Genomic DNA, 26,280 nt, shown 5'->3' on the forward strand with positions numbered 1-26,280 from the left:
CGACGCGACGCGACGCGTGTTGCCCTATTACACATCCGCGCGGACGATTCGGGTCCGTCAAGTGGGGACACGTGCGCGTGCGAATTGCGACCGCGTGGCACCGCCACCTTCGTCTCCCCGCTTCGCACCCACTCCCCGGCGATGGGCCGGACGAGGCTGGACGAATCGCAGACCGTCGTCTACGTGGGGCAGCCACAGCCCGCTCATCACGCCCATACCGCCCATTCGGCGGACGAGCAGCGGGGGTTTACGATCGCCCCGCTGTCGGCCCCCGAGTCGGGTATCGGTCGAGCGGTCGGTCGGTAGCGCAACCCCGGCGAAGAGAGAGACCGGGAGTTACGTTATATTACACGGGGCCGGGCGGATTCTCGCTTCCTCATAGTGCGCCCATGATGCGCCTCTCGCGCGTCGCCGCCGTCGCGTATGGCGTTTGATAATCGCCGGTGATACTCGCACGCAGCTGGAACGCACGTCGCAATGTCGCAGGAAAGCCAGCGGTGAAGGGCTCGTCGAGCACGCGAGAGCGAACGTCGGGGCATCCTTTTCTCGTCGGGCGCTCGGAGCTATCATGAAGGTACGTACGTACGCACGCACGTGCGCCCAGAGATCGATCGAGCTCGAGTGGGCGCTTGCAGGAACTTACAGTTTCCTCTTTCTTTTCAAACAGTCCGCTCGTGAAAACTCGCCGACGAATGTCGCGCGAAAATGCCGGAAACATGATAACCGGCTCGAACGAATCGCGTGGCCGACCGTTCCTCGCACACGAGAACACGCACGCGGATGAATTACGCATCCGGTCGCGTAGGTGGGCGCGCGTGAAGCGTGCCTACGCACGAGCGAAATTGTAAATTCGCGTAAGATCACATCGCGGAGACAGTCGTCGTCCCACACGGCGCGAGGGGTGCGTGAATTGTTGCGCGAAAAGGCGACCTCTCAGGAAATCGTACGTCCGCACGCGGCTTGCTCGTTCGCGCGCGCGTGTGGTCCAGTAAATTGTCGGCGTAAAGCGCGCAAAATGCCGCATCAGCCTTATCCGGAGTTATATGGATTTCATTTTTTTGTGGGGAGAGTATCTCTCTCTCTCTCTCTCTCCCTCTTTCTACTCTTTCACTTTCTATCTTCACTTCTCTTTCCCTTCTTCTTCTTCCTCAGGCTCCGTGTGTCGGTCGACGAGCGGCGGAGCAACGCGAGCAATGAGTAAGAAACGAAGCGAGACACAACGGAGCAAAGACGAAGCGAGGGAAGCGCGAGAGACGCGAATCGCGAGACACGCCTCGCTTAGCGTGAATTTATCGTTCGGTGCGCGAGTTATATGCGATATAATTCAGCATTCCCGTTATACCCTGCGAACAATAACTGTCGCTTAACTTTGTACAAAGCTGTATTTTTCTATCGTGGAAAGTGCATACACACGCGTGTGTGTGCGGTGTGCGAATTTCGCTTCTCGTGTGATAAGAAGCGATGTACGGTTTACGGAACTTTGCCAGGGTTAAACGTTGTTTTACGTTCTTCGAATATACGCCGAACGTGCTGCGCCGCGACATGTGGCTTGATCCGGCGGCGATAAATCGTTTACATTGTTTGTACTTTTGACAGCGACTCCGTGGATAACGTGATAACGTGATAATCCAAGCGTGACGCGAAAACACGTGGCGTTTCGATCGCGTGCTAGTCGTCGCGGCGGTTTGAAAACAGTTCTTCTGTTTGTATACTCGCGTTTAACAATTTCATGTAATTTTAACTTCTATTGTATCACACCACACGATTCAATATTTATTATCGAGAGGATAACAATATTCGACATTGAGCAGGCAAAATATGCTTTGTAGGATCATGTAAGAGGGGACCCCCATCGCCAAACCGATTCTCTTGAACTCATTGATCTAACAACAGTAAAGATTTATGAAGCTCTTGGGTATTCAGCCGATAAAAATGAAGGGCCAAGGAGACCCGATGCGTGTGTGGATGTCGACGCGTGATTTTTTTAACTGGTAGAGTCATTAATTTACATTGAAAGAAAAAGTACCTAGAAGATATTTTTCTTTGATGGCTATTAATAACATGTTCACACAGAGATTTATTCGACGGCTATTAATAACATGTTCACACAGAGAGTTTTATCGATTGGGACAATCCATACAAATCAATTTCTAATGTAACAAATATGATTATTTGGGGATTTAAAATAATTTTGCCCGGTCTAAAGAGAAAAATGGTCCCTTAATTTTCTTATTTTACCGAAGAAATTCGATAATTCCGTTTAAGTAATCTTAAGAAACTTGACGTTTCTTTCTTCGCATTACTGATTTACTTGACGCTTCAGTATCGACTTGAAAAATCGCTCGAGTGTCCCTCCTGTCACTTTGATTTTTCAAGAGTGGAATTCCACAGCTTATGACTTGATTAGAAAATTCAGAAACGGGCGACAAGATGACGACGTGGGCGAGGGGCAAGGTAGGCGTGACGTACGAAAATCGCAGCTCGAAAATGTAGCTAATTTCGAGTAGCGCATTATCCCCGCGGTGGAGGGTGCACGCACGAGCGATCGTCACGCACGCGAGATGTCGAGAGAGAGGCGCGCGCGTGGGCAGAACGCGAGCCACTGGGCATTGAGTGAGCGCCATTGTCACGGTTCATTCGATGGCTCTCCTCTCTCTCTTTCTTTCTCGGCTACTCATCGGTCATCACGAGGCTCTCCGGTCACGCGGTTAATAAACGATTCCAAGTGATCGTGAGACGAATCCCTTTTCCCGGCCGCATGCCGCACGGCGCACAATGCCGAAAGCGGGACCGGCGACGGCGAGCGGGACGGTGGCGACAATGTGGCGTGCGAAACCAGAAATCGGATGGCGATTTAAATGGGTTTCGAGTGGTCTGGGGTAGGGACCGTGTCGCCTCGAATAGTTCGCTGTCCATTGTACCTGCTTGGCATACAAGAAACGATCCGTTTCCACGCGATAGCTCCTTTTTTATGAAGGCGTGAAGAGGCTCGTGCTCCTCTTTCTCTTCCTTTCTCCCTCTTTCTCTGTCCCGCTCTATCCCTCTCTCGCTCGTCTCGCCGCCGCTGTTTCGGAAAAGTCGTGTAGTCGGGGTTGCGCACTAAAACCGGGATTATTCTCGGCCGTTTGGTCGTGCCGGCCATTTTGTCAAATTTTTCTCGGGTTTCGACTTAACGGGAGAAGGAGAAAACAACCGAAGGTTCTTGTCCTTTGGAAGAAGAAACGATGAATCGAAATCCGTTTCATCTTGCGATGTTGTTTCTATCTTGTGTGGCGATCCTTGGCGTGTAAATTTTTATTTGTTCGTTTCGATCGTTTTAATCGACGGCGAAGATGGGACAAACGAGCAATTATTGCGTATTTGACAAAAAACCGAGAAAAAATAGGAAAAAATAAGGGAAGAAGAAAAATGAAGAGAAACGAGAAGAACCACGGTCACTTTGGCAGCGGGTCGATACGCTCGTAGAAATTGGAGGTACGACGGTCGTCGACGCGAATATTTGGCGTCCATAATTCTCGGTGCTCACGTCGTGCACACGCGCTATGCCTCTCTAATAAATTCCTCTAACGAGAAGCCGTGTGTGCGGACAAATTCTGTTAGATAGTAACGCCGTCCTCGCATCCAGAGGCAGTCTACTACAAAGTGTTCGTTTCTAATTAACGGTCGTGTTCATTAGCGACTGAAAACGAATTTGCGTTCCGTGCGTCGAGATTGCGCTTGCGAGAGAGAAAGGGAGATAGATAAAGATAGAAGAGAGAGAGAGAGAGAGAGAGGTCTGTAATTCCGAATACAATCAAGTTGTATCGCGTCATGAAACGAAGATTACAACGTTCGATCGCGAATCTTTTCCGTATTGCGTTTCCATTTCGAGCTGGTTTCCGCTGTTATTTAATATTCATGAGTTCGGAAGTAATTATAATCACTGTTATACCTGCACAATGCGAGTCGAATACAGTTAGGAGAGCGATATCGTGGCAGAAGCCCATTCCTTTTTGCCGCCCGGTAACTTTATATCGTTGGATAACAGAAAGAAAGGCGACCGAGAGCGTCGGTTAGTCGCGGTTTTACGGCGCTAGATCGTTTTATGATTATTATGACGAACCCACTGCGCGAGAATGGTTTCGCCGTGGAAAGAAATATCGATTTCAATGGACACACCGTATTCTAAACCGAAAGTGACACAGACTCGTGAAGGCCGATGAAGGCGTCGGAAACCCTCCAGCGGAGCCCCTATAAGGCCCCCCCGTCGACAGGCTTTCAGCTTTGAAAGTCATACCCCTGGTGGCAGTGTGTCTGTTGGCCGAAAAGGGACCGAAATCGAAATCCAAACCACTCGAGTGCCACGAATGGGACTCACGGCCATTTTAAACAGAGGCGTGCACGAATTCAATTGAACAGCGCGACATACAAGTTCACACATGGGATAGAGCCCACTGTCATCCAAAATGTACTCGAGATCCTCCCTCCAGTGAGAACGCCAATAACGTTGTAAAAGTATACCAGAGCGGATCAATCTTCAAATCGGATTACGAGGGATGAACTGCCGTGTAGCAACCCTGTCGCACGTTAACGCGCCAATTATGCCCGCTATTTCGGCAGAAAGTGGGCGTTCGATTGTTCTTAACATTTTCCGCTGATTTTCCACTCGCAGATACACAATGGTCGTACAATCAAGTCGTGTCTCAACTGTCGTGCGCGAAATATTCGAGCCGATCAATTTTGCATCGAGAGATAAAATATTGAAAAAATAAAAAAAACATTCGATGACTACTGATATAATCGCGCGATTTTGGATATCCATGTACGTAAACATAGTTACACATCGGTCTAAGGATGGTGTTGTAAATTATGAGTCCCAAAGCTGACAGCCTCTAATTATGCAAATCTAGCCGAACTCTCGGCTGTGATCTCGGCGCCGCGGTTCACTTTCGTTCGCGTCGCTGCAAAGCCGTTTTTGCGCGCGTGCGACGAGCTCTTTCATAGTCGAAGGTATATACATTTAGACGACGGTCATCCGAAAGAAGTCTAATCCCGCGTTTTACGACGCCGTTTTACGCGCGACTCCGAGTTATTATTGTCACCTATGACTCTCGGCCGCGGCTGCGCGTACGTAAGCGCGGATAAACGCTAATACGCGCGTGCTATCCTGCAAAATGCGAACGCGCGGCGAGAGCGCGTTCGGCGGTGCGCGAGGAAGAAAGAGAGAGAGAGAGAAGAGCTGCGCTTGTGTATGAATATAAATTACGCGCGTCAGGACTCGTATATATAAAACGCTCAAATACACGAGAGCATCATCGATACTGCGTCTCGCTTTCACTTACGCGACACGTATCTTCGCGAGGGAGCTGCGGGGAGCGCACTAATCGGATTTGCAATGTTGCCGCAACAAATAGTTGGAGCGATTACATCGTGAAAATCGCGACTCGCGATATAGAACTGTCTCTCGAGTGGTATCGCGAGACGTCGATAGCGTGCCTTTACTCCTCATCGCTCATATCTCACTCTGATATCTCAGCCGGGTTTCTCTCTCTCTCTCTCTCTCTCTCGTTCTCTGTCTCTCGGGACGCTCCAGACTCGCTTCCGCGATTTACCGAACGCGCCAGTATCCAGTTGCAGAGTCGCGATCCGGTAGGCAGCTGGTCAAGCGCAAAGGCACCCCACCGTGAACGAACGTAACCACGACGATACAACCAACGGCGACACTGCGAGTTCTTTCTCTCTCTCTCTCTCTTCCCATGCGGACGAACGATACGCGGCCGTTCCTTTTCAATATGGTGACACATGTGTCCCTGTCGGTGTTACGTCGTGTCGCCGAGAAGGTGCCGGTACACACACCGCGTGTAAACGCGTGTTCTCGCCTCGGCACCTCTCACGCCGCTTGTACGCGCGATCACCCCGCGTATCCGTCGTAGCGCGCGCACACATACACATCCCGCAGCAACGCATTCCCCCAAATCAGGGTGCCACAGGGGAGGGAACGGTTCGCCGATGGGAAGTATAATGGCCGTGCGAGTAACCAGTCGCAGCCGAATCTCTCGGTCATTATGTTACCGGTCTCGTTACGGTAAACCTCTCGGATGTTAACGCCGGCATCGCAGCCCCCCGCCGTCATTGATGAAATGAGCTGCGAACAAGGGAGACGGATAAAGCGGCCGTCGAAGCGACGCTTCGGATTTTGCGACATTGTCGTTAACACTTGCGCTCCTTTGAATTGATCAAGAGAATCCGCCGGGGCAAATAAAGTCGATCGTTTATTATTCGCTAGATATTTTCGAACGAGATTCCATCAGGAAGTTAGAGTGAGTCGCTCCAAAAATTTTTCTTATTTAGAGCGAATCCTTCCGTTTTGAATCTTCGAGTAAATATTTCCGTTCGAAATTGAATCTGATCTCACTCCACCGCTAATAGAATTAAGTGCTTGCAAAAGTTCGCAAGATCGTAGACGGCAGTAGAAACTTAGTAATTGTTTTCCTTCAAGTTGCTTTTTAGTTCTTAAAAGTTGGCCGTCGGAATTGACGATTTAAGTGGAATCTCTCTCAATGCAGTATTTTCACTTCGAATGAATTCGTATTCGGTGAAAAATCCCGAGAAACTCCGAGAATACGATGTAACGCGTGCGTGATACTTCGGACGCTCTAATGATAACTTGCATATCTATCAATCTGTCCGTCTATCGATACATCCACCTATCTGAATATCTGTTGTTTGTTTACGCAGACGGAAGTGGAGGACACGAGCGGCGACGGAGCGTGCGACGGCGGTCCCAATCTCGCCGAAAGCACCAGCGGCCTGGTCGTCGGCCCGGAAACGTCACCCAGCGTAATGGAGTGCGGTGGTTGCGGAGAGCGCGTACGCGAACGGATCGTGCTGTGCGTGGGCGGACGTACGTGGCACTCCAGGTGCCTGAGGTGTTGCGCCTGTGCCAGGCCGTTGCACGATCAGCACTCCTGCTTCCTGAAAGGCATGCGGCTCTACTGCAGGCACGACTACGCCCTGTAAGTCGATTGGCACTTTTCTACAAAATAACGCTCGTCTTATTTTGTAATTGCACGCGCGACGATCGAGCGAGATCGATGAGTTGTGCGCGTCAACAGAACGGCAGAGAAAGGGAGGGGGTGGGGAGAGGAGAGAGCAGCAGAAAGAAAATATAGTCTTTTCTTTTTGTTCGCATTATCGAATGAATAAGTAGAATATTTTTGTTGCGCGCGATGCGCATCGATAGCGATGTAAGACGTACGGTCGTGGAGATCAAAGTCGATGGAACCCGCGGTGACTCGTCGAATGTACGGAAGGCTTCAGGCGAAGTCTGCCCAATGTGTTTATCCAACTGTCAATCAGTTACCTCAGTCACCTGGGTTTTACGCCAACCAAACCTGAATCAGGCGTCGTGATATCCGATCGTTACACGACGCTACGCGTCTGGCGATAGCGGGCATCACAGAAGGTTTGATGTTCTAGACTCTTACATATTATTGCAATTGCGACGCAGGTATTCCGGCGAGCTGTTGGCGGAAAAGCAAACTCTCCGTGAAGATACGTACGTTTTTCACAGATGCTTCTTTCTCTCCTTTGGACGTCACTGTCGGTGGAGGACTGAACAAACTTTATTTCTAAAGAAAGGCGAGAAATTGACGCGGTTGTTATTAATCTAATCGGTTTGGATTAATAAATTTGAAAGGTTCAATGCGGTAGTGAGGATTAGCATAAGAATTCGATTAAGTTATCGACTCGTTATCATTCTCCAGATGGAAACCCGTTATCAGCCCGCGACCGTTACAATCTTGTATTCGCGCAAACCACAAATCGCGGTCTTACCTCGTTTACGCAATTCGCTCAATTGAGTATTGCAAAATATCGATTATCGTTAAAGAGCTGCATGAGCGAAATTACTTTTTAAAGTCGGCTAACTTGGGCGTACTCGGGAACAGTATGCGGGAGGTCCGAAGGAATCCGCCGCGTAATTTTTTTGATTCGTGCTTTCTGCCTGGTAATGCTGCCATACGATGACCCGGTCGTCGGCGGGATCCACGACCCGCGGGGACTCGTCGACAATCGCCGACATGGAGCTCCGAGAAAAAGAGAGAACCGTCCCGCGTGAGTCTTCGCGCAACTGGACGGACGAAGCGTAAAAAAAGGGCGAAAAATAAGACCGACATTTACCGGGACTGAGTATCGCATGTAAGATTGCTTCCGCGTCCCTCTCTCTCGACATGTAACACTCTTTGTGGTATCTTCTCCGAGAACCGACATGCATCGTAATCCGCGGACGGGAGACATTCGAGATTCAAATCCTTCTCTAGCTTCCGACGTGGGCGCCTGACAAGGACTTTAACCTCACCTTTAACGGAATTAGCGTTCTCTCAAAACACAATAGGATTAAGGTGTTGTGTATCGTCGGATCGAAACTCAATCTTCACAAAGTCGTCCTTGTGACAATCCGTCCGCTTACTTTTTCGCTTTTGTTTCCGCTGCCTCGGGACACAAATTTTGAATTGGAGATTTATTTGATGAATAGAGAGAAATTCCTTAAGATAGAAATCTCTGAAGAATTTCCCGGATATTGTACAGATCCTGAATTTGTCGACACGAAAGGATATCTAGCTGCGATAGCAATTGTTAATATGCATTTTTATCCCGAAGCACGGGTTCACTGTGCAGAACCGAGACGTCAATTTCGAATGAAAATATCCACTGTACGATCAGAGGGTTGGGAGAATTCATTGAGAGTGAGAAAAGTCACTCGACCCCGAGCGAGTTGTCCGTCTACTCTACTTTCCGAGTGGAAATTCCGCTGAAAGAAATTCCGAGAGCGCGATACTCGGTGTGGCTGACCACCGGGGTAGTCGCGTGGCGACCCATAAGACATCCGCACGATGTCCGGTGGCAAACACAATCCGCACAAGCACAGCCGCGGAGAGAAACTGGGAGAGGTGTATCGGATCGGATGCACTTTCCATGTTCATGAATATGATAATGGGCTAATGGCCGTCTAGTCGTTGTTTAATTATCGGCCGCGACATTCGGCGACACGGCTGTGCCAAGCTGAGGTAACAACCGACCGTCCTCCTCGAGGATGCTGCTCCGCTCCGTCGTGTCGCCGCCGCGTTCTAGGTGCAAACCTCTTCGGGCCATTCATCCGATGCGTGCGTGAGTGAGTGCGTGCGTGTGTCGTGTGCAGCAGGCTCGCCGTGGTACACGGCTACCGTTTACAGCGACGACGCGGCCGACTGCATAAACGCGCGCGCGGTATTATTAGAATCGATCCCCGCTGGATTTACACGCGAGCGTATACTCTTTATTAGGCGACGCTCCACTCTTTCTCTCTCTCTCCGCCGTGGATATACACCGATCCTCGGCCGCCGTATAATTCGAACTAATTAATGCAACGGGCGTATTGTATGATCCTCCTCGCATCTCGGGGTTAATTAAAACGCAAGAGTCCGCAGTTACAGGCGAGCACGTACGGGGTATTAAACGTGGAAGACACTGAGTCATGAAGGTATACGACGATACCTCGCGGGCCCTTCCCGAGGCAATCGTGCAGCGGGGAGAAGGACTGTTCAGGGATAAGGAGAAAGAAAGAGGGAGGAGAAAGAGAGGGAGAGCAGCGAAGAAATAAACGGCCGCGAAACACGCGCCACTGAAGACCACTTGCTTCTCGACACGAATCTCTCTCTCTCTGCCTTCTCTTCTTTCGAACCACTCTTCTCTCGGCCGCCTCTCGCTCGGGCTGCGAATTATATTCGAACGGTTATCATTGCACCCCGTGGCCGTTGATCGAGCGCGGCTATAACTTGGCGCAAAGTAAATCCGAAACGTCACGATACTTACCGCCTGTACAATCGATATAGCTGCGTTTACACTCGCCACTAGGACAGGGGTCCACTTGACGCTGCGAATGCTCCGTCGTATAGACCAATCATAAGGTGTGAACAGCTTGACGTTGCTTCGAAGCTTTCTTTTACACACACGAAGATTGATGATGCCACTTGTGTAGATAGAATGCCCCTAGCGGACACCGCCTATAGTCTTTCTCTAGGCGTCCCGAAGCGTTTGTGTGGCTCCAAGTGAATCCCACCCTTAGTAAGTGGTTCGTTCGGCGCTTGCAGAACTTTCGGCGCGAAATGCGCGAAATGCGGACGCAGCGTGGGCGCCGGCGACTGGGTGAGAAGGGCCCGGGAGAGGGTTTATCACTTGGCCTGCTTCGCTTGCGACGCCTGCTCGCGTCAGCTGTCGACCGGCGAGCAATTCGCGCTGCTGGACGCGCGACTGCTCTGCAAGGCGCATTACCTCGATGTCGTCGAGGGCAACAACACCTCGTCCGATGGTGAGAATGTCTCGCGCTGCCACTGTAGTTTCTTATCGATAACGCGGGTATATCCGTATGGATGCGAACAGATTGCGGGGAAAGGTGGAGGCACGGCTAATTGGTACTTTCGCAGAAGGCGGTGACTCCGAGAGTGGGCACAAGGGCGGTAACAAGGCGAAGAGGGTCAGGACCACCTTCACCGAGGAGCAGCTCTCGGTTCTCCAAGCGAATTTCCAATTGGACAGTAATCCCGACGGTCAAGACCTCGAGAGGATAGCGCACGTAACCGGGCTGAGCAAGAGGGTGACGCAAGTGTGGTTCCAGAACTCGAGAGCGAGACAGAAGAAGCACCTGCACACGGGCAAGATGAAAGGGCAGCACGGTAAGATGCTTCATATCGTGCGCGCTCGAACTCTGTCATTTTTCCGAATTTTCGCCAAATACATTTGACAAAAGTGTACCGCGGAGCTTGAAGCTCCAAGAATGTGCGAAGGGAATTCTTTCGAGAATCCCAAATTTCTAGCCCGAGAGATCTCCTTGATAACGAGAACAGCGCGCGATAGCCGCGTGTACAATATGATATCGCTATAATAGCGGGGAATCGACCGTTTTTCTTACAGTGCACCAATCACCACCGAATTCCACCGCGTCGCCCAACGATTTCGGCCGTCATATCAATTTGCACCTGACGTACTCCTTCCAGCAACAGCACCAGCAGCAACAGCAGCCGCAACTTAGCCCAGCCACGTGCAAGAGTCCCACGGGCTCCATTTATCATAATCACGGTAAGAGATCGTACGGAACGCGTCCCATAGTGTCGGACCAAGTATCGCGTAAGAGACTATCGCCAAGATTAAGCAGCCCGTACCAGGAAATGATCGTTAATCGGGGATCCCAGCGGGATCGGTTACGTAATCGCGATTTCGTTAACTCTGTTCTCAGGTTCGGAACAGTCGATGGACGAGCTCTCGCAGGACTCGATGCTATTGTCCATGCCGAACGAGGTTTAATGACCGCGGCTCGGTTCAGCATATTGTAAATACACGCATTGCTTTAACGGAAAAAAAAAGTGTCAAGGTAGATACATGCCTCGAAGCACAGGTATCGTTTTTAATTTATCCTCAAGGCGGGAAGAAGCTCGCGTTATTACTCTTCGATGACGCGCTTTCATGTCCCCGGCAGCGGTAAAACCTGCACCTTTCTCGGTGCGGAAGCTTGTTAAAAGCGAGCAGCGAATACACGTATTGTTCCGCGTGTTTCTGACGCGAACAATATGTATATTCATGACGAAGACAAAAGTCGGAGGATTTAAATGAAGGAGAGCGACGTGAGTGAGTGTGTATATGTGTGTGTGCGTGCGTGCGTGCGCGCGCGCGTGTGTATATGTGAGTGTCTGGTAGCGCGTGTGTAACTTCGTCCTGTATATTGAATCGATCTCTTTGTCTACCTCCTCCTCCTCGGTTGTGTTTGATAATTTTGTACTCCACCACTCTCATTATCCTTCCATCCTCCCTCTCCCTTCGGCAAACTTAACGGAGAGACGTATCTCTCTAACGTCATCGGAGACGTAATTCGCGGAGTCGGTGGAATTTCGCGTGTCCTCTAGCAATGCTTCAAATGAAAGTATCTTCCGTAGCGTCTCGATAGTCGTGTAAACGTGAAAGAACCGTCATTTAATATGAATGTACTGTGATGTAAATATTGTAAACTAAACATATACATATATATATATATAAATATATATAACAATTGCACACGTTGAACAAAAAAAAGAGACGATTCCTGCTGTTGCCTCCCGATCTCCCCTTTTAATCTTTTCTTTTTTTCGCACGACGTTCTTCCCGATATTACAACATGTGTGTATCTCTGACATACATTGGTAGGGAATAATATGAAAGAGGCGGATAGGAGGAAAATAAGAGAAGGTGGAAGGAAAATCACTCCGACGAGTAACAGCAAGATGCGTTTTATTGATAACAGCATGGTTTACAATATTGCAGCGACAATGGTGGGAACGATATCAAATTCTCACGCGAATCTCTTTCGATATACGTCTGATGATACAATGAGCTTATATATGTACAAAAGCTAAAACTCACCTATATATATATACACAACTTATTTATACTTATAAAGACCTACCTATGTTGAGAATTTGCGAACAGAGGATGTGATAATGCTATTGCCCGAGTGCTCGTAACTCGAGTGAACTTCACTTCCTTGCATTGTTTCCCATCTCCCCGCATTGTCGAGGAAATCTAGTTCTTGACCGCGAATACACATAAAAACCGTTGCATCGAGTTTGGAATAAATAAGCGTAGACGCTTTCGGTACGCGATTTCCGTACCTTCCGCGTGCATTATGTTATTTTCTATTATTAGACGCGTTTATTTTACACATTCTCACCACCCTCCTCTCTCTCTCTCTTTTTTTCTCTCTATCTCGATATGTACAAATTAGAAGACGATCCGGAATACGAATCGTTCAGGGAAGATTCACGCACGGACGGCGCACGTGAATACTCGACCGTCAGTGTCGACGATTTCGTGGTAAAAAACGAGCCCTTACGTCGATTTACCCCGGATGGCAGAATTGCGCCTGCAAGTGGTTCGGCGTAGTCGGTGTGAGAGGCGTGAGCGGCGTGAGAGGCGTTAATGGACTACCTGGACTTTCGCTACCGGCGCTGCTGGCTTGATAACCGCCCAGATAAGCGCCGACCACGTTCACTCCGCCAGGATACAGATCGACCGGGTGATGCTGCATCGGCGGCGAGTGGTGCACTGCGAGCACACGAAAAGACGAATTTTACTGAAAACGTTCGTAATCAAGTGATCGACATCGCGGGATGCATCCCGGATACTTAGGTCAGTGGAACAATAATCGTAAAAAATGTTTCTTTCATTCTCCGAGTTACTCGAAGTTAAATTTCACTCGAAAAGAGCAGAGCGATAGCCTTCAAATTCGAATGATTTTTCACTTGTACATACGGAAAATAAAATGTAGTTTTCTCTTGTGGAAATTTTGTAAAATTTTACTATGTTTTCTAATGTGTAAGAATAGTCTGTCAGTGGAATTTATCTTGTTAAAAAAACAGAGCGAACTTTGTTAAGAAACATAGGAAATATTCCTCTGCATATGTCTCGAACCTCGATGGTTCGGAATTTCCAGGTAACATCGCGAAAAATATTGCCTCGGCCGGTAGTCGAATAAAAAAGTATTTGCGTTGAAAAAGGAACATTTTGCGACTCCTTTTCATCGTTTCTCTCGCAGTAAATAAACAAACGAAACGCCCGTCGAACCTGGTCTTCCCTGCGCGGGCAACTTACTCTGCGTCTTAATCTTGCCGCTGTGCTTCTTCTGCCTCGCGCGGGAATTCTGAAACCAGACTTGCGTGACTCGCTTGCTCAGGCCGGTCACTTGAGCGATTCTCTCGAGATCCTGACCGTCGGGATTGCTGTCCAGCTGGAAGTTGGCCTGCAACACCGAGAGCTGCTCCTCGGTGAAGGTTGTCCTCACGCGCTTCGTCTTGCTGCCCTTGCCGCCGTGCTCGGAGTCGCAGTCCTCCGACGAAGACGTGTTGTTACCCTCGACCACGTCCAGATAGTGGGCCTTGCAGAGCAATCGTGCGTCCAGAAGCGCGAACTGCTCCCCCGTGGACAATTGACGGGAACAGGCGTCGCAGGCGAAACAGGCCAAGTGGTAGATCCGCTCCCTGGCTCTTCTCACCCAGTCGCCGGCGCCCACGCTGCGTCCGCATTTCGCGCATTTCGCGCCGAACGTTCTGCAAGCAGCAAGGGCCGAGCGAACGACTCACTAGGGTTAGGGTCACTCTTTAATTGATTAAAACATTCACTTGAAAGATTCAAATAAAAAAGAAAGATCGAAAGATTAACAATCCCATTCTCTACGGTTTAAGTTAATCGTTCACTCTTGTGACTCCAAGCGGCGGCATTTTCGCTTTTTAATTTTTTTCCTCGTGCGTCTTGACTGAGATTTCACCGCGAGAAACTTAGAGAGAGAGAGAGAGAGAAAGAGAGATGACACAGAGGTTTCTTTTCCTTTCGGACGGAACCCGCGGACACGCACGGACGCTAATAGACGCGATCTCGCGGTGTATCGCGGGTTAGCCGCGGTCGCGGAACGAAACAACTATTTTTATCCCGCCGACGAGACGGAGGAGATTCATTCAAGATCCCCGACCGCGAGGACCCTTTCCAGTCCTCATTAACATACTACTCGGCCGCTCGATGTCCCTGCGACGAAGCCTCGGTTTAGGGATCGGTATCACGATTCGTGAGGTAGATTACGTCGAGATTATCTCGACGTCTCAGTCGCGCGGCTTCCGACCCCGTACAAATGACTCGGATCTCTTTGAATTTGTGCCGACGAGGAACACAAGTAGAAGTAGATATCCGCCAGGGAGGCCGGGGGATGGAGAGAAAGATAGATCGAGGAGAGAGTCGCGCGTGAGAGTAATCTCCATCCGGGACAACGGTAGGAATCAACGCGGAGGGATAGAAGGTGAAATTCAGCGGAGGATTCAGCGCAACTCGCGCGAGAGTCCGCCGAGTGGAAGAGAAAGAGAAGACAAGAAAGAGAAGAGAGAGGAAGAGAGAGCGAAGGAAGGAAAAGGAGGGAAGACGAAGAAGAGAAAAGAGGAAAAGATAAATAAGAAGTATAGGAAGATGTAAGGAAAGGAGGAAGGGGAGAAGAGGGAGAGAGAGAGAGAGAGGATAGATCAGAGGAAGGTGGGAAAGACGCAAGAGGAAAAAGATAGAAACGACGACGACGAAGAAGAAGAAAGAGTGGACGAAGAATGCATCAACGACCGATCGACCACGACGTTATTGTATGGAAAAATATGGTAAGCTCACGGAGGGATTAGTCTTCGCGTCTGCATAGTCATCGTCGCATGACGCGATGTTTTCGGGATATTATTGGTTATGGTGATCGCGCAAAGGGCACGCCTAGGAGCTAGGAATCTCGTGCACCGTCGATCTCGAGCGACGATCCGTCCTTACGATCTCGGTCCTTGTATATTTTTTCGACGGAAGGTATCTTCTTTCTCTCTCTCTCTCTCTCTCGGAGAGCAAAGGACCTCTCGTGCTCGTCGGAGTCGCGCGAAGTACGCGATCCCGGGAGTCGCGTTCTCGAAGTTCTCGGGAGAACATCCCCGAAGGGCTCGGGATGCGAGCGGGAGCTTAGGCGTCGCCGACCGGCGAGAGTGTCATTTGGAGTAAATAACGGCGCCATCCCTTCTCTCTCTCTCTCCCCCTCTGTCCTTCCACATCCGTGGCTGGGTACGAGGACATAACACACGCACGGGAAGGGAAGGTAGAAGACGACGATCAACAGGGGAATCCCGTGTATCCCGGCGGCGAGAACTGGTATTGGGTATCTATAAATCTTCAGGGCCGTACGTCGGCTACCAAACGGCCCCGCCCTAATTTATTCATTTGTTCTTCCACATAGGCGGGCCCTATAAGTCAACGGAGGATTAAGTTAGGCGCTCGTTCGCGCTCGCACCCCGTGCACGATATGTACGACGGGGAGAGCACGATCCGTCGCGAGAGGATCACGACGGCGCGGAGGCGAGCGCGCCGTACATATCAGCGAGTGCGGTTAATTGCGTCTCGGTAGCGCGCGAGTTTATCGGGAAGAAGCTTTATACGCGGCGGCGTCGTAATTCTTACACGCCGCGATTCCTGCGCTCTCCTTATCGGCCGCCGTTGCGAGAGTGACAATCGCGGGCGATAAATAAAAGGCGGATCGCGCGGTGTCTCTCAGGTGGAACAAAATGACGGTCGGAATGACGTCGAAAGTAGGACGATCGAAGCGTGATCGAAGAGCGAGTGTTGTTTACACGCTCGCTCTCCCGTCACTTCGACGTCATCGTGATTTTCCGTTCTAATTTTCTGCCTTCGGATAGCGCATCTTGTCTTAGATCTAACGAGCGATCAAAATAGACGACTCTTAAGCGCTGACAGCGCGCTCCGTGAACAGTTGGTCCTAAGCGAGGGCCGCGATCATATCACTCGTTTCGCCGACCGACTGTCTCCGGGAATCACGAGGTATGCGGGTCTTAAGTGCCGGCGGGCCGGAGACGATAACGCCGCGGCGATTATCGGCGGCAGGTGGTCCCCGCGTCTCTAGCGACCGGGTCCCGCTAACATTGACCACACTGAATCGGAAGAACCGGAATCCCGGTGTCGCGCAGGAGGGGAGGAGGAAACCGCTAATAGAGCGATTTTTGCCGCGCGACCACGAATCACTTCGACGCCCGATCTCTTCTTCTTCCGTTCTTTCTTTTTCCTCCCCTTTTTCTCTTTCTTTTTTCGGTCGAATCGTACGAAAGCGACGAAAGCGGGGAAAGGATTGGATGAAGGGAGAGGGTGGGGAAGGGGCCCGGCGTCGAAGGAGCGTAAAAGTGGCCCCGGTCGGGGTCGGGTGAATATTTATTAATTTCAAAGACCGCTCCCTCTCTCGCTCCCTCCTCGCCTCGGCCTGAAAAGAAACACCGCGCGGCTCGCACTCGGCTGAAGGAGGGAAGAAGGAACGGTTCGAGGATCGCAGCTGGCTTCGGTGCCTTACGAGGCGAATTCCTCAGTCCTCCGGAACACTGACACTAGGCAGTCCCATCTCGTGACTCGGCACCCACATACACGTACGCGTATATTTGGTATACGGGATCACGAAGCGCGAAGTAACCCGCTTTCGGGACATTGATAAATTAATGATAGTCCTCCTCTTCGGCCCGAGTGACGGTGTACGGAGGTATATCGCCGGTGTTATCGCGCTCGTTCCGTCGACGAACCCTTCGACGAATCCTTCCTTCGTCTCCTCTGATTCGCGATCGGAGAGAAAGAGAGAGAGAGAGGGCCGAAGGAAACTCGAAGAAATTCCGCGCGCGATGAAAGCTCTCGACGCTTCCAACGATCAGATCGGTTACACGTGTCTACGAGGTGTAAGGAGTGGCGCGGACAAGAATCGACAAAAGCCTCGAGAGAGAGGACCTCGCGAAAAAGTATCAGGCGATATTTATTTTTTTCCGCGTTCGCCGCGCGAGACAGTGAGACGTCGAGACGTCAACGTGACTCCGCAGCTCGTGCGTGAGCATGCGTGATACACGAATGTGCGGTGACGTGAATAGCCGACTATACGTGAGGTCCGCGGAGGAGGAAGAGGAGGGGGAGAAGAAGAAGAAGAGGAGGAAGACGAAGAGGAGGCAGACTACATTGGAAGACATTAATCACCCAATGGCGACTCTTTCGCGCGCCTCACCTCGGACATCCCATACGCGCTCTCTTACGGATGTCTATCTGTAGAAATACCTATTCGTAATACCCACGCGACGACGGAGTCACGTGGGATTGCGGGGAAGGTAGAGGAGGAGGAAGGAGAAGGAGATCGCAGTTCGCGATCGGCGATTCAATCCGCGCCGGTTCGCGCGAAGAACAAAAGATCGCCGCGCGTCGGGCTAACGGCGGCGAGTCAAATCATTCCGACCAGTCACTGTGTGCGCCCTCGCTCGGTCAGCGGAGGACTCCAAACGCAGGACCCCGACGACGTCCGGTCGCGCGCTTCTTCGCTCGTAAGTCGAAGACGATTTCTTCTGTCTGTCTCTCGCTCTCTGTAAGAGGTGACCTACGCTGCCGCGGTAGCCGAGATACGTCCTCTTAAGCCGGACTTTAGTCCAACCCTGATCTCGAATCGCGTCAGCGGGGGGCGACTCGTAAGTTGCCCTCGACGAAGCGAGATATTATATTGGGCTCGTCGATAACGGCCGGCATAATCCCGCGATAGCGACACACGCGGAATGCGGATCGTCCTGTCATTCGGATCGCCCGCGCGGAGGACAGGTAGCCCCCCGTTGATCGTGTACCACTCCGTCGACGCAGCTGCGACCGAGCGCTGCCCGGAATTCCTCGCGAGCAGTCATCCCTCAGACCTTGAATCGATCCTAGATCGACTGGATGGACCGATCCCGAACCGATCCTCGATGAATCCCGAAACTTGACACGAACGCGGCCGGTAGATTCTGTCCGCGCTTCTTCCCGACAAAATCGCGCGCGTTATTACCCGGCCCGTGATGCGATATGAACTAAGTAATACCCGGGTACCCGGAACCAAGAAAAAGCTTTTTTTAATTAAACCTCCGATATTTTTCTTCACATAATTATATTCTCTTGATCAATCTGCGTGTAAAAATAAGTAAGGTAAGATCGACGACAAATAAGCGCTTTGTCGAATATTTCACACGTATTATTTTCACGTATTTCGACGTGAAAACTTAATATTTCGTAAGGTATCTATGTTTTTGTGGACTTCAGCTGGATACTTTTATGCGTGGAATGACGTGAAGAATGAATAAGAGAGGAAATAATAATAAAAATTAATATATATATGTGTGTATATATATATATATAAATGATGGGTATCTCAGGTGTCTTGAGTGATACCTCCAGTCTTTCTGATATTACCCGGGCACCTGAATATTCCGCAAATTACCCGGGTATTTGAGTACCCGAATATATAATAAAAATTAATATATATATATACACATATATATATTAATTTTTATTATATGTATATATATGTATATATATATATGTATATATATATACATATATATACATATATATATTAATTTTTATTATTATGTCCTCTCTTATTCATTATTCCAATTATATATATATAATTGGATACTCGAGTATTCAAATACCCGGGTAATATCAGAAAGACTGGAGGTACCCATGTATCACTCAAGACACCTGAGATACCCATAATTGACATCACCGGTGCGTACTCGTGTATTCCATACGCGCACTTACAAGGCATAATCGTGTCTGCAGTACAACCGCATCCCGCGTAGGAAACACGAGTGCTGATCTTGCAGGGGCCTCGCACAGGCGCAACACTTTAGGCACCTGGAGTGCCAAGTACGGCCCCCTACGCACAGGACAGTGCGCTCGCGTACGCTTTCCCCGCAGCCGCCGCAGTCCATTTCCATCCCGTCGTAGTTGTCGTTGCCACCCTTCTTCACGACCGCGGCGACGCCATTGTTATTGTTGTTGCCGGTACTGTTGTTGTTATTATTGTTGTTGTTGCTCGAGCACAGGCTACCATCTGCACACTCGGGCTCCGTCTCCATCTCGGTCTGCAAAGCAGCAACAACAGAGAATATCATATAATATTCGCGTGTGTGAACAGATGAAGACTCTGTTTTCCAAATTTCTTCGGGCGAAATCTCAGCCTAGAAGTAGGGTGACAGTTAGGTCGCTCGAATTTAGCGTAATAACTTAATTATGCACTAAAAAAAGAGATTCGAGTAAATATTTGCTAAAGAGTATTGGAGTAATCATTTTACTTGGATCAAGTAAATATTATTTGAATGTAGCACGCGGAAAGAAAAAAAAAACGCTCTACATTCAAGTAATATTTACTTAATCCAAGTGAAATAATCACTCCAATATCCCGTGTACTGTTACAAGAACAGATTCGCTCTTGTCGACTGTAACGTTCGTTTGTACAGATTAAAAATCTGCTCCGAGGATTTTAGTTGAACATTCTCACTAATGCGTCTCAGAATGGCAGTATTTTTATTACTTCGCTTCGAATGAATTTTCGCTTGTTTTCAGTGAGATTTCACTGTAGGAAACTTGGAGAGCGGCATGCTGTTGAATCCGCGGATAAATTCGCAAAGGGGGAGGCCTGCTTCCGGAAAAGTCATACGATAAAAAGCAAAAGTGAGGGTGAGTCGAAATATCAGCCACCGATGGTGGAAGGACCGTTCGGGGAGGGCTCCGAATCTTTTTCGATCAATGCTCGGCAAAGTGAAATAATAGACGCCGCCTCGGAGGCTGCCGGCGTCCGCGGTCCGGGTGATAAACGATCCCTCGTGCCTCGACGACGCATACCGCTTGTATAATTGCCTGTGCGCGCTGCCACGGCATCCTACGTAACGTCGTCTACGCGACGAGTCTAAGCGCGTTAAGCCCGTATCAGACTAGATACGGGAGATCGAGAATCGCGGATTGAAGATTAGTAGCTAACCAATCGGGTCAAAGCGAGTCAAGATCGGAATCAATTGACCCGTCGAATTCTAATCTCTAATCCGCGATCCTCAATCTCCATCAACCAAGGTGCAATCCAGCAGACGCTTCGAGACGTTTTTATAGACGGGATTAATGACGTCATTACGTGGCTGGTACGAGATGTCTAATGGATCTACCTCTAGTCTGAGGTACGGACTTTAATTCGTCTACATTGGGAAAAAAAGGCGATTAATCTCATTAAAATTGTAATCATTTTCGATGCCAATTATATTCTTTTATTCCGTAACAAAAATAATAATAACAATAAGTGCATGTGAGCTTATTATCGCTGTCACTATAATAGCTTCTGTAAAATCTTACTGCAAAAATAATTTTTCAGATTATAGTTAGGATTTTGCTCATTACGTAATTATAATTACAGATGTTAAACCATTTTTTTCACCGCATGACTGCAATCATTTCATCATATAATTATAGCGTGTGTCACGAACATCATCCAATTTTTTTTGCTCTGCGAGATTGAGGTAGGTTGTACATATAAAATTATTAGTATTGAGGATTAGTAGCTAACCAATCGGGTCAAAGCGAGCCAAGATCGGAATCAATTGACCCGTCGAATTCGAATCTCTAATCCGCGATCCTTAATCTCCATCAACCACGGTGCAATCCACCAGACGCTTCACAAACTTCGAGACGTTTTTATAGACGGGATTAATGACGTCATTACCTTTTAATTTTATATGTACAATCTCCTCGCAACAATTGTTTGCAAACAGATTTTCAGAACACTGGACCAAGTGCATTACAAAGGGGACTGTATTGGAAAATGAAGTGTTTATAAATTCTCTACCACTTTGTGATAAATTTTTAGAAACATATTGCAGATAATCATTAACTCGTATTGCACTGTACAATATTATAAGTCATAAATATCAAACAGTTCTTTTTGATTCACATATGCGTGATGTGTGTGGAATTTACCGAGACGTATTTATTATCAGTACTCGATCTCGTCGGGACGATCGGCGCGTCTAGTCGCGCGCACATCATCCAGCGGATTCGCGGATGTGCGTAGTCTATTAAAACACGCATACACAGCGTCGCATCATCCCGGCGCGATTAATAACGCTGGCCTAACGGACGATCGATCGGACGGACGGATGGCGGTGTCGTTGTGACTCGTCGGTGATAGACCATTTTTCCGCCTATCGATGCCGAGCCGACGGCCACGGCATTGTACGTCGCTAACATACTAGATAAACGTGCAGATATGCGCTTTATCAGATCGCACACATGCATTTCCTCGTCGTGCCAGTGTCGCACCGGCGGCGCACGCTCGCGAATACAACACGCGCGGATCGTCGTGTACCTACGCGCACCGGCTCGATAATATTAATTGACACGCGAGTAATGCACGGAGGTTATTGTTCGCCCCGGGGGGTAATCGATGAGTTAATTACCTTCGCGACCGGCACACTGCGCGTCTCCCTCGAACCCGGCTCCTCGACTCATTGACCGGATTGTGGTGCGCGAGCCGATGCTTTCTTCTCTTCCATTTTCCATTCATCTCGAAAACACAATCTCTCCCAATATCCCGAAGTGAAATCTTATTCAAAATGAGGGAAGATTTTCTCGAGGCGAAAATGACGAGTCAAATGAGCGAAAATTCGCTCGAATCACAAATACTGCCACTCGGAATCGCAAGAGCGAATGTTTAACTCGGATTCGAGGAGGGGGGATTTTTAATCCATATGAATAAATGTTTCGGTCAATTAGAGCAAATCTATTCCACTGACGATTGACTGTATCAGATATATTCTTTAATTTCGAGTGAAAATATTCGCTCTATATGAGTGAAAAGTCACACGACTTTGAACTTTTCGAGTGAAATTTCAGTTTCCGAGAAATTTAGAGAACAAATCACGGTATTATGGGACAATCTGTTTCTTTCTCATCGAGAATTTCGACAATATTCTTCAACACTTTGTCGAAGAACAAGGATAGGAAGAGACCTGCGCGTTCCTTTTGCCAGCACGCGACATACGCGTGTGGAAAAACGTGTAAACGTCTCATCAGCCACCCGACATCTGGAAAGCCGACGAAGTAGGCAAAGACGAAGGCGATGAGGACGCGACGACGGCCAATTTCGAGAATCCTTCCGCTTCTTCCGTCTTCGTCCTCCGTTACGGCTTCGTCCTCCGCGCGCGCGGCCGGTGCGGTGTAATCATTTCACGTACGACTGGACAGCTATTGATTTATGACTCGCCGAAGGCGAAGCTGAACTTCCCACTTGTGTGATTTATGCCTTCTGGCTTTCCTCTGTCTTCTCTCGCGTGTGTGGAAACCACCGTCGGTTCGTTCGTTCGCTCGTACCTTCGCATACCGCCGTGCCGCGCGATACCTCGATTTATTAATACCGTCGCGCGACGTGATGAGTTTTAAGTGTCGGGCGAAAAGCTCTCGAGAGCTACGGGAGCTCTCGAAAGGACGTACGCCGCGTACGTACGGTCGCAGGTGGAGCGACGGAAAAAATCGATGAAAGGAGTTACACGGAATAACGGAAGGCGAAGGAGCTCGCGCGCGCGGAGTCGCCGCGGTGTCCGGCGTTCGAACGTTCGTGCGTTTTAACGTTTGATCAAGATGGATCTACGCGAATTCCCAGGCGCTCGCTCGCGTGTGAGCACTGATTAACGCAATTAACAACGCTCGCGCGTGCATATGCGGCGCAAGTTAACAAGGAAGTAGGCGAATAGCGACTCGATAATAGCCGCGTGTTATACGGCGCGAACTTCTCTTATTCGTCTGTTTTTATGGGTTTTTTTTCATCCCCGAGGTGCTAATGAGCGAATAACGACGTAACGTTACGCAGGAATTTCGTGCGCGCACAATGCAGAGTCTCCTCTCGCCGAACCTGTCGAGTGGCGTTTCCATTTCGTCTGTTCTCTTTAGCTGGCTGCAAAAAGTGTACGTACACACCGAAGCGCACAAGTACGTACAAGATTCTAACGCTTCAGTATGCGCGAATTTCTTGAGATAGTGCCAGTCAGTTCAGCTGGAAAGAAGAGACCAATTGCGTTCGCTGAACAGTTTTACGGTCGCGCTACCTCGACACCGACCGCTTTCTACGCTGCAAACGGTCCAAGGGTAACTTACAACAGTCCGAAGAATCTCACATGGTAGTCAGGATATTTCCGAAAAACGGCCGACCATAGATGATTCCGGTGCAACAAAGGGCGACCCGGACTGGCTCGTTTGTCTCGATCGAAATGATACAATGGGTCGGCACAAATACCAAACACTTTCATCTCGGTATAATAAATTTGGGAATGAACGGATTCCCCCAAGTGCTCGTTACCGATACGACTCATCAATAGGCGTAACGATTCACCACGTGTATGCACACGTCCCCCTTGTCTCTTGGCGCGAAGAAAGATTAAGATCTGACAAAATTCTCCCACACAAATTCGAACTGACGAGTTCCATTTTCGCGCCCGTTGCTCGTTTTGGAGTAGTCCCGCTTTCTGCAATCAGCGAGCGGTAAGAAAGAATAATAGGCGCCATTTTTTATTCGTCAACGAGCCGGGCCCGAGCCGATGTAGATGAGCTGACAAAGTGAGAAATGCGGAGGTGAAGCGGAGACCGACCCGCTGCTGCGCGAGACTACCGGATGTAAGCTACCGGACCTCCTTCCTGCGAGTCCTCATCGCTTCAGCAAGAGTTGGACGCGGAAACGGGGTCTCTTAACAAATTTGATGCGATGACGGTAAGGGAAATCCGAATCGCCCGGAACGCGTGTAAGTCCGAATCTGCAATAAATATAGTAAATCTTCAGCCTTTTCCGTTAAACGGTAATACAAGGTAATTTCTGACAAAAGGTATTTCCCTCGCTGCCAAAAGTTGCAACAACGCTTAAATCTTGCGACATCCGGTAGCGTTGGGAATGCTTTTTGCTTGAAATTACGTTTCAGTTTAGTGCTTACAGCTAAAGGCTAAAGACTTACTATACATGTTGAACATTCGGACTAAATTCTATGTAAACACGTCGTCTAAATATTAGGTCTTTTCTCAGGTCTGTTAATTTTAATTGTAACTTTAACTAGCGTTGCATCGGAACTTTGTTCCTCTTTTCTTCAACGCTAAAGGTGGCTTTCACTAAATTCTGATTAATCTAATCGCCGATTTCAAATTGTTGTCACAAATATTGCATGCTCTATCATATTAACACACATAGAAATTATGAACTCTTTGATCATTGTTGAACATGCTACAGAACTGGTGTTGGCAGTTATTATTTATCGATTAATTCAATCTGATCTTTGGCGAAAGTCATTCTGAGTTATATATCCATCTCATATTCTTACTATTACTTTTTTTGTCAGGACGACAAAGGAGTCAATGCCAAAAACGACAAAATTTTTTCTGAGGTTAATCGTTTCTTTTCTCGGTGTATCTTTTAGGAAAGATCGGATCTTGTTGCTGCAACGGTCACATTAGCTCCAAGCTATGCGTTGCCATGTTTCGGAACCGTGTGTCTCATGGGGAAAGTACCTGCGTTCTAAAAGAAACAATTTCGCGATTCTTCTTCGACTGTTTCTCTCACAACGCATAAAAGAATATACAAAAGAAACTGCGGTCAATGTAACTGTTGGATAATCTCATCTTGCCTTTTGTCATTTTTTACGAGTTGTCCAAAAGCCGATTATTGACTTGAAAATTTTTAACTTCCTTTACAAGATACGTTTAAAATTCTTTTTGCAAATTATACTGGAATCCTAATGTTACTGTCCCGCCTATCAATTCTTATTGCTGCACACTTATCTGTATTTACCTTTATGTAATGATGACCGATATATATAGGTATGAGAAAAGAAAATTTAACGCTAGTTTCGTACTTAGGGGTTGATCCAAGCGAAAAATTAAGATCCTACAATTAAATCTTGAATTATTGCTCACACAAACACAGAATTCTTTTCTTAGATAATTTTGTAACACAAGAACAGTCGAAATGATAACCGATTTTTATGCCGTCCCGTATTTTCTGTTATCCTCCATCACGTGTCAAATTATATTTACTTCATTTCGAGTGCAACTTAACGTACAACTATAAGAAACTATTAGGGTAACTTTCATTAAACTCTGATTAAGATCTGATTAATCGATGAATAAATAATAAGAATTGCTGACAATTCTTATTTTGTCATTAACTTGTTGAATTATCGTTCGACAATAATCAAAAAGTTGATCGTTTCTCTTTACGTTAGCGAGACAGAGCAGGTGAGGCGTGACTGACAACAATTTTAATCGCCGATCAGCTTGATCAAAGTCTGATGGAACTCGCCCTTAGACCTATTTAAACCGTCGATCGAATGAGAGGAACTAACCTTCATGTTTGCACCGTCGCGATTAATCCCAGAAATGCACGCGAGATCACGTGCTTCTTCTCTTCCTCATCTCGATCATCAGGGCGATTTCGGATCACTGTCCTTCCTGCTTCCCTCTTCCAAACCCCACCCGCCCCCTTCCATGTACCACCGAGCCCGCCGTGAGCGTTCTCCACCAATTTTTCTCCCGCGAACTCACTCGACTTTTGCGACCCGATCTAGCCGAACGTTCCCGGTTGTCAGTTGTCATTCGTTTGCGCAGTTACACGGCGGCGTTCCAGCACGGCTCGCAAAGAATCGAACGACATCCTACTCGGTTCCGTGCTCGGAGAAGACTGGCATCCTCGGCTTTGCCCCTACCACGGCCCTCGGATGGTGGCAGGGTTGGGCCGTTCGCACACTCTCACACGCCCAGGATGCGTGGGGATGGGTACTCGTGTACACTCTCGCGACCGGCGTCTAACGTCAGCGGCAACCGCGGAGTGCGCTCCAGGGTGAGTAGCATCCAAACTTCCTCACTGATATACTCACCAAG

The 26,280-nt window shown here is 48.7% G+C and overlaps 2 protein-coding genes across 2 annotated transcripts; one reads left to right on the top strand and one right to left on the bottom strand.

Annotated features, from left to right (window-relative positions):
• The first annotated feature begins 311 nt into the window (after positions 1–311).
• LOC106744970 (LIM/homeobox protein Awh) lies at positions 312–12,007 on the top strand. The gene is made up of 6 exons (XM_014620160.1): positions 312–574; positions 6,718–6,995; positions 10,110–10,327; positions 10,443–10,691; positions 10,930–11,094; positions 11,252–12,007. Exons 1-6 carry the CDS (start codon positions 569–571, stop codon positions 11,317–11,319), a joined length of 984 nt encoding a protein of 327 aa, XP_014475646.1. The 5' UTR covers positions 312–568; the 3' UTR covers positions 11,320–12,007.
• Positions 12,008–12,259: 252 nt separating this feature from the next.
• Positions 12,260–25,832, bottom strand: LOC106744972 (LIM/homeobox protein Awh-like). The gene is made up of 4 exons (XM_014620162.1): positions 25,746–25,832; positions 19,141–19,466; positions 13,636–14,090; positions 12,260–13,089 (listed from the first exon to the last, which is right to left on the bottom strand). Exons 1-4 carry the CDS (start codon positions 25,749–25,751, stop codon positions 12,884–12,886), a joined length of 993 nt encoding a protein of 330 aa, XP_014475648.1. The 5' UTR covers positions 25,752–25,832; the 3' UTR covers positions 12,260–12,883.
• Positions 25,833–26,280: the final 448 nt, after the last annotated feature.

This window comes from Dinoponera quadriceps, unplaced genomic scaffold (genome assembly GCF_001313825.1).
Source record: "Dinoponera quadriceps isolate SergipeBrazil2010 unplaced genomic scaffold, ASM131382v1 scaffold717, whole genome shotgun sequence".
Classification (NCBI taxonomy): domain Eukaryota; kingdom Metazoa; phylum Arthropoda; class Insecta; order Hymenoptera; family Formicidae; genus Dinoponera; species Dinoponera quadriceps.